A 9,265-nucleotide genomic window follows, 5' to 3' on the forward strand; every position below is an offset into this window, starting at 1 on the left:
TTTATATTGTACCCTGCGTTTGGTTTAAGTTGGTAGTGGGTCGAGTGACTTACCCTTATCTATTGGCTGTTTTCGATATATGTCTAATAATACAATTTAATCCAATAATTATAGTTGTCATTTGATCTAAGTCAATAATTAAAAATGTTTAATGTGTAATCTGCTTTGTTTAGAATACATAGAACATTTAACTTTGAGGTAAGAATGTATAGAGCTCTTAAAACGGTAAAACAGAGCTACCAACATAGTCTTATTTGATCCATCAATTTTCCAAACCAACACTGAGTCTGACAGTGACAACTTTATAATTGTTTGTTGAGTTTAAAATTTAAAATCACAAATGTGTTTCTCCTAAGTAAACGGTAATGTCTATCCTAGGCTGAAACTTAGAACGCACTATCGTTAGATTCATGCCACGTCAAAAGTTGAATTCAACCGGCCCTTTCCCAATATCCTAACCCAGACCGGTTCAACCCAAAATTTGAATACCACCTTTCTAGATATTAGTGTTTTGTGGTTTTGTCAGTTGGTACCTACCAAACCTACGTCGGATTTGAATTTTTTTTTGTAGGAAGGTCCTAAAATTTGACGTACACGTTTCGAACATTGATGATTTTATTTTTTTGTTGAGCCAAGCTGAGTCGTTAGATATTAGTGTTTATTTTTTTTTTGGTTTGTCATTGTCTTCACCAGCACTCATGTTTATTTTTTTTGGTTTCACTCCTCATCGTTTTTGTACAACATGAGTTAAAATTTTTGCCGACGATGTTCATTCGGTTGTTTCTACTTCATTTCTTTGTTTTGAAGAGTTCCGCTTGACTGGTTTGAAGGTAATTTATGTAATGTTGTATGATTTTAGGATTTATCTTGAAATTGGTATTTTTTTTTATATTGACTATTTGAGCCGACATGCCTTGTATTTTTAATTTCTTGTTTTCTGAGAGGTTAGTCGGATATTGATATGGATGGAAGTGGACGAAGGACCCGTTGGATATAATGACCCAAGAACCCGACGTATGTGAGTAGGCAGCGGACTCCCTAGATCGAGAATCTAGTTTGATCAACCCCTAAGAGCGTAGAAACCTCGACCCGTTGGCTATATAAATCAGCCAAGAACCTCGGTATGGATGAACGCCACAAGACCTTGCTCAAGTGTCTTGATAAGTTCTAAAATAAGTGAAAAACTCAACAAAGAGAATTCAACTCACTAAGCAAGAATGCTAATTTTCGTTTATATCAATGGAGTTTTTAATACAAGTGATTTACATGACTATTTATAGGCTCAAAAATGACTTTTGGGAGCCTAACACTAATGTCAATACTTAAGACTCATAATTGAAATAAATACACACTAAAATGTAACCACAAATGGCTCTTCAACTTGGCTGCACATTTTTGGACGAAAATCCTCTTATTTTTATCTTCATTTGGGCTTCAAAAATCAAATGTGTAATAAGCCATCACTTCAAGTAGGAACAAGCCCATCAACTTGAATAATATTCACCATTTGGCCCAATGTAGATTGGTCTTGGACTTGGGCTTTAATTTGAGCAACTAACTCCAACACTAATGAACTCCTTTATTTGTTGTGTAGTTGACCCCTTTTTTTATTAACTCAATAACCTGACTTGTAATCGATAAGTTGTCCGGCCCTGCTCACATCAGATATGGTGAGTGTAATTTGATATGGGTTGTGTTACCAACACTTTGTTTGTCGAATTTTGTGGTGTAGGGTGGATATTTTCCGTTATGTGTGGTGAATTGAAAACTCTAATTATTTAAAATTAGGCGAATTAATTTACTAATTATTTAGTTGATTGTAAATTCTTTTTTATTATATTTTGTAAATTCTTTTTTATTATATTTTATGGAGTATTATCAGTATGTGGGGTTTCTTCTTCGTTATAAAACGTTCCCAGTTGTTTGACTTTCAGTAATGTGGCGTGATTTTTTTTGACATGCACAATACAGTTGTTAACGTCTTATACTTTGCTTCCCATTAAAGGCAAATGGACTTCGATTTAAATTTATCCTACGACAATGAAGGTTGTCCCGATTTTGAGAGTGGTAGTGGTAGTGGTAATAGCAGAGAAGTTGGTAATAGTGATTCTGGTGGTGAGCATGGGAATTCTATTGATATAGTCTGAAGATAGTGTCCATATTGATAGCAGTGCTCAAGGTACAGATGGAAATAATGTAGATTTTGGGCAAGGAAGTGATAACGAAGTTCTTGTGACATTGGCCGAAGTGGAAGGGAAGATTAACGTTCGATGTGCCATTGACACATTGGATGATGTTTTTGTTCTGTATGCAGCATATGCCCGGATGATTGGTTTTTCAGCTCGGAAAGGAACGCAAGCTTATTTCAAAGGCACTAATAAAATTTCTTGTGGAAAGGTTTTTCATTGTTCATGTGAGGGACAACTGGATAACAAGTCTTCAAAAGGTTGTGTGGCTGCGTTAAAGAAGCATAGTTATAGGAGCAACTGCAAGGCAAGGCTACGTGTTAGTCGAACAGACGTTGAAAGTCCATGGGTCGTGACAACCTTTGTGAAAAAGCACAACCATGATATGCTTCATCCTACCAAAACCTATCTATTGCGGTCTGCCCGGAAGCTTGCACATTCGCAGAAGACTATACTTATTGCGATGAAGTCAAGTGGTATTGGTGTTAGCCGTTCGTATCATTTTTTGGAAAATGAAGCTGGAGGTCGTGAGAATGTTGGTTTCTTACGGAAGGATGTTTATAATGAGCTGAATCGCGAGAACGCTAACATGGCAAAAGTTGCCAATTTCGATGCAAACAAATTGATGGAGTATTTCACAGAGAAAGGATTAAGCGACCCTTTGTTCTACTGTAAGGTAAAGGTCACTGATGATGGTAGGCTTCAATATCTATTATTCAGAGATAGCAGATGCCTAGTAGATTACCAACACTTTGGTGACGTTATATATGTCGATGCTACTTATAAAACTAACAAGTATGACTTGATTTGCATACCCATAGTCGGCATAAACCACCATCGGGCTAATGTTATGTTTGTAATTGGTTTTTTATCAAATGAGAAGACGGAGTCCTACGAGTGGTTGTTCTTTACTTTTCTAGAGTCAATGTATCATAAAGAGCCTTCGATCATTTTCTCCGATCAATACCAGGCTCATATGAATGGTGTGGATGTTACATTTCGCGATGCGAAACACAGGCTCTGTCAATGGCATATAAACAAAAATGTCGGCAAGCAATTTGGTACATTGAACCACAATAAGAGTTTTAAATCTTTGTGGTATCGGTGTATGAATGGCTGCGAGAATGCAGAAGAGTTTGAATCAACTTGGGCAGATATGATAGACGAGTTCAGGATTGTGGAGAATAGATGGTTTATTGGCATGTACAAGTTAAGAAAGCGGTGGTCTTCCGTTTTTAAATTAGATAAATTTACTGGTGGATTGCATGCTACGTCGTGGAGTGAAGTGACGAACAAGGTTCTTAAAGAGATATGTGGTTCTGAGAAAATATAGGATGAATTGGTGTAGACTAGAGTTTGAGGAGGATGCTCTTTGTAGAGGGATGCCTGGTATGTTCTTGCAGTCTTCGAAAATTCTCTTTCAAATTGCTGAGCTTTGTACCCGAAATGTCTTCAAGGCATTCGAGTACGAAGCTCTGAACTCGGTATCTGTGAAAGTCACTCAAGAACCCTTAGATCTGAACGACGAGTTTCTAGAGTATAGGGTTTGGTCCAGAAATGCGTTGAGAGGTTATCGGATTGTGAAGGTTAATCAGGCTACGAAAATGGGTTCATGTTCATGCCGTATGCGGGATACAGAAGTAGTGATTTGTCAACACTTGTTCAGAATTTATTTCAATTTGAACTTGGATAGGGTGCCGGATAGAATGCTGCTAAGTAGATGGCGGTGAGTGTCGAAGGAACGAATTCCTTTAAGCCAACAATGTATTGATTGTTCTGGTCCTAACAAGTTCACAAATATGGTGTTTGTCAATCACAATGCAAAATGTATCTATGACTTGTTGGTTGATTGCAAGGAGAACGAGGGATGTAGAAATACAATCAACGAGATGATTACCCATATGATTGAAAAGGTGAAGAATATGAGAAATGATCCAAACGTGGACGACACAGCCGGTCCATCTGGGTAAACCTTCAAAGAGCCACTGCACCGACCAATAAGCAATCCGATTTCCAAAAAGAAACGTCCGAACAGGCGTCAGATGTCTAGTAAGCACTGGGATGCCCGTCGTTCGCGTGGAATTTGAAGGATTATAGCCCCAATATGATCGTTTCTCTGATATCTTAATTCACCATACAACGATTAATTCCTAACATGCTTCTATGAATTTATGTGCTGCACATTGGACTTAGAATCACTTACTTGAGAATTGTATGTAGAGGCTGTCGATGGCTGAATTGAAAGATTCCAGTTCTGACCTTCTGAAATGTATCCCGCTCAACTCTCAACGTTGGATGGACAACGAGCTATGAGAATTTCCAAGGCGAATTCGGCCACTTACAAACGGCGCCCCCTACTGCTCTCTAAAACCCTGATTATTTGTGTGTCTTATTCTGAGAGCAGATAGTTGTATTTATAGGCAAAACACAGTCCTAAGGCACCAATAACTGTAGTAGGCGAATTATACTCCTGACTCAACCTAAACACCTCTAGATTGACTTGCAATAGAACAAGGACATCCTAGCGTGATAAGTTAACCCAAAGTCGTCTCTCAAGGAAGATCTTAAAGGGCTTCTAATTATGTCACAACGAAAGCAGTAAACTTTGATTATTAAACTAAGACTTGTAATTAAAACGTCAATTTAAAACTAAACTTAGAATTAACTAGGCGAAAAACTACAAACCGTAAAAACTCATGCATAAAGAAACCATTAAACCCTAGGCAGAAATAAACGATTAAAGTAAAGGCAACTAAGAATTCAAACGCTTCTAACTAAGAATTTAAATAACTTTAATTAAAGCTTCTAATCTAATGGACATAAACTAAATTGCATAGTTTAAAGCAAAGCATAAACATAACGAAATTGCATAATTGAAAGCTAAACGTAAACATGATGAAGCAAATGAATTAAAGTAAATACAAAATACCATAAACTTCGTGAGGATGCAATCACTGTCACTTGATTACAACTTCAATCGGAAACTAAAGCAAAACTAAACTTGAAATTAAACTAGAACAAAAATCTCGAAAACTTGAAGAACTAAGAAAACTTGAAAAACCCTAACGTATTTGGTTGCCTTGACGGAAGCTTAATTCTCAAGGACGGAAACAAAAGATTAAGGTAAAGGATGATTATTACATGAACATTAAGGCCCTATTTATAGACTTTCTTTCAACCCTATTGTTGATCAAAAAGACCTTGCAAAACTGGGCTTTAAAGATAGAATTGTGAAATCAAATGAAAGTCCAGCTGGCAGTGTGCTCTGCAAGTAACGGCAGCTCTGGCGAATATTTGCTAACTCTGGAACAATGCTGGCCACCTTGCGCGTGATCGCCAGCTCTGGCAACTGTGCGCGCACTATCAACTATGTACACTAAGTCAGCTCTGGAAAGTTCAGCTCTGTAGAGTTGTAGTCTGTTCTGGAACATTCAGCTCTGGAGATAAAGTTCAGCTCTGGAGATAGTGAGCTCTGACTATGGAAGTCAGCTCTGGCTATGACATTTCAGCTATGTCGAGCGTGGTCAGTTCTGGCGTGGAATTATCAGCTCTGCTCTGGCGCAGGCTTTTCAGCTCTGGGCACCAGTTTGCACCAGAATACGCAATTCTAATCCAAAATCTTCAGAATATCATTCTTTCTCTTATTTTATAAAAATCTCATGCAAAGCATAAAACAGACTCATAAACGCACCAAATTCCAGAATAATTAACTCTAACATGGCACAAACAAACCCCCAAATTAAGAACAATTAGGCATTAATCAACCCCCCACACTTAGCCTTTTGCTTGTCCTCAAGCAAAATCAGTATGAATCCTAGGAAGAGAGTGTTTCACGATGATTATTCCCATCCAAACATTCAACAAGTCAATTCAAAATTTTCCAATCAACACATATCTCTCAGATCAAGCAAGTAACTTAAAGTTTACGAAGCAACACAACAGTAATGCAAATAATCCGATCAGACCTAATTCTTTTCTAGAAGTGAATTCCCTAATGTGATCGCCTTTATAATTAGTATCTCTATTTTTAACACTTTGTGTGCTTAATCACTTAATTTTCAACAGTTGAGCCATAAAATAAAACCATTTGGACGTAATCCAAAGTCTTTTCACGTAGTTTCCCATGCTCATAGTTAAACTAGAGGAGCAGAGACCCAGAGCTGTCTTTTTCAGAGCTGGAAATTCGTCCAGCATTTTAAACATTTCCCAGATAAGGATACGATCGTAGGCAATTACAATGACAACACTCCTTCTAGCATCTACCGGACAAATCACGTTTTACTTACTTACAACCGTGTTGCAACGAAACTCATAATTCTTTGCACAAACAAGAAACACATATCAAAAGCAAAACAAGAATAACCACCAAACAACATACTAACCCGAAAATCACATCAAAAACCATTTTCTCTTCCATAAATTCATAAACAAAATCGCAAGTATCCAAGAGCAAGCTAAGAATAGAGGGACCAATCGCCCAATCAAAAACAAAAGCACGCATTAAAACAAGTCACCTCCTCCCCCCCCACACTTAAAGAATGTCATGTCCTCAGGGCACAAAATAAAAAGTGTTAGAAGACGTCCCTGGTCATTGGCGATGAAAGACCGAAGCGCTGTGAGGGGCGGCGAAATTTAGGGTTTGCGGCCTTCGGCAGAGTGTAAATGTCAGCGCTGGTCCTTTTCAGAGTGGAATTGCAGATCTGGAAGTGGACTATGCAGCGCTGGCGGCAATGTCAGAGTAGAATTGCAGCGCTGGACCATGTTCTCTGCAGACAAAAACGTAAACACCCAAAATCAAAGCAACCGAACAAACAACCAAAAACAAGGAAACGAAACAGAAAATAAAGAAAAAGCAAAACAAAACCAACTATGGGTTGCCTCCCACAAAGCGCTCTGATTAACGTCTAGAGCTCGACATCAGCCTTCATTCACAACTCTGGATCGTGCAGAGCTTGAGACTCCACCTCCTTCGGAGTACTCTGGTGCTCATAATACGGCTTCACGCGGTAGCCGTTTACTTTGAAGCTCTCATTCGTATTCTCATTAAACAGGTCTACAGCACCATGCTCAAAACTCCCTTAATAGAAAAGGGCCACTCCATCTAGATTTCAGCTTGCCAGGAAACAACTTCAATCTCGAATTGCAAAATAACACCTTCATTCCTGGGTAGAGCTTCTTGTGAAAAATACGGCGATCCTGCAGCCGCTTCACTTTGTCCTTGTAAATCCGGGCATTCTCATACGCCTCATTGCGCAGTTCATCCACCTCCTCCATTTGCATCGTGCGCTGCTTCACTACAGAGTCCAGATCGCAATTGGCAGCTCTGATTGCCCAATAAGCCTTGTGCTAAATCTCTACCGGCAGATGGCACGCCTTGCCATAAACGAGGCGATACAGACTCATCCCAAGCACGCCCTTGAAGGCAGTTCTGTACGCCCAGAGTACATCATTCAGCTTTGCAGACCAATCCTTGCGTGAGGGCTGCACTGTTTTCTCTAGGATGCATTTAATCTGCCTGTTGCTTGTCTCGGCTTGCCCAGATGTCTGCGGGTGATAAGGTGTGGCCACCTTATGCGTGATTCCATTCTTTTTCATGAGCTTTGCAAACAACTTGTTGTAGAAGTGCTTCCCTCCATCACTGATGATTGCTTTACGAAATCCAAACCGGCAAAGAATGTTGTCCTGTACAAACTTGAGTACCACATTAGCATCACATGTCCGCGTGGGAATAGCCTCGACCCATTTGGACACGTAATCTACGGCAAGCAAAATATAAGTAAATCCAAACGAAGCAAGAAATGGACCCATAAAATCGATGCCCCACACATAAAAAATTTCGACAATCAAAATATTATGGAGGGGCATTTCATTCTTGCGTCCCAAATTTCCCACTCTCTGGCATCTATCACATGCAAGGTAAAAATTATGAGCATATTTGAACAAAGAGGGCCAGAATAAACCGGATTGTAGAGCTTTGTGTGCCGTCTTCTGCCCCCCAAAATGTCCACCGCAATGTACTTCGTGGCACATACTCAACACCTTCTGCTGCTCCTCTGCCGGTACACACCTTCTAATGACTTCATCTTTTCCAAGCTTGAACAGGTGTGGAACTTCCCAATAGTAATGCCTGCAAAGAGCAAGAAACCTTTTCCTTTCTTGGGATGTCAGATTCGGTCTTAATACTCCACATGCCAAATAATTAACAATATCCGCATACCAAGGCACATTACTCGCAGGGCTGCCAGCGTTAGCAAGGCTGCCAGTGCTGGCTAAGTCGCCAGCTCTGGCGGAGGTCAGTTCATACGCAAACTCAAAAGGAAAAGAATCAGGAATAGCATTGTGACCAGATTCAATTAAGGTGTTATCCAAACGTGAAAGATGATTTGCCACAGAATTCTCACTCCCTTTTCTATCCTTTATTTCTACATCAAATTCTTGCAATAATAAGATCCAACGAATCAGATGTGGCTTAGCTTGTGTTTTAGTCATCAAATATCTCAAAGCAGCACGATCACTGTGAACAATTACCTTAGATCCAATGATGTAAGCACGAAATTTATCTAAAGCAAAAACCACATAAAACATCTCTTTTTCAGTTACGGTGTAATTTATTTGAGCACTGTTCAGAGTTAAACTTGCATAATAAATCACACGCAATATCTTGTCCACACGCTGACCTAACACAGCTCCTACAACAGAATTCGATGCATCACACATAATCTCAAACAGCAAAGACCAATCAGGCGCAACCACCACGGGGGCGGAGCTCAACTTCAGTTTTAATAACTCAAAGGCAGACATGCAAGACTCATCAAAATTAAAAGGTACGTCCTGGGCTAGTAGTTTACAAAGTGGTTGACTTATTTTAGAAAAATCTTTTATGAAACGCCGGTAAAATCCAGCGTGACCTAAAAAACTCATAATTCATTTCACATCAATAGGAGGCGACAATTTTTGAATTACCTCCACCTTAGCTCTGTCGACCTCCAGTCCATGCTTAGACACTACATGACCCAAGACAATACCACTTGTTACCATGAAATGACTCTTTTCCCAACTCAAGGTTAGGCCACTTTCAA

At 39.3% G+C, this 9,265-nt stretch overlaps 1 protein-coding gene across 1 annotated transcript; it reads left to right on the top strand.

Moving 5' to 3' along the window:
* The first annotated feature begins 2,040 nt into the window (after positions 1–2,040).
* Positions 2,041–3,519, top strand: LOC130990696 (protein FAR1-RELATED SEQUENCE 5-like). The gene is made up of 2 exons (XM_057914923.1): positions 2,041–2,097; positions 2,143–3,519. The coding sequence occupies exons 1-2, from the start codon at positions 2,041–2,043 to the stop codon at positions 3,517–3,519; spliced, it is 1,434 nt and encodes a 477-aa protein (XP_057770906.1).
* Positions 3,520–9,265: the final 5,746 nt, after the last annotated feature.

Source organism: Salvia miltiorrhiza, chromosome 6, assembly GCF_028751815.1.
Source record: "Salvia miltiorrhiza cultivar Shanhuang (shh) chromosome 6, IMPLAD_Smil_shh, whole genome shotgun sequence".
NCBI lineage: Eukaryota > Viridiplantae > Streptophyta > Magnoliopsida > Lamiales > Lamiaceae > Salvia > Salvia miltiorrhiza.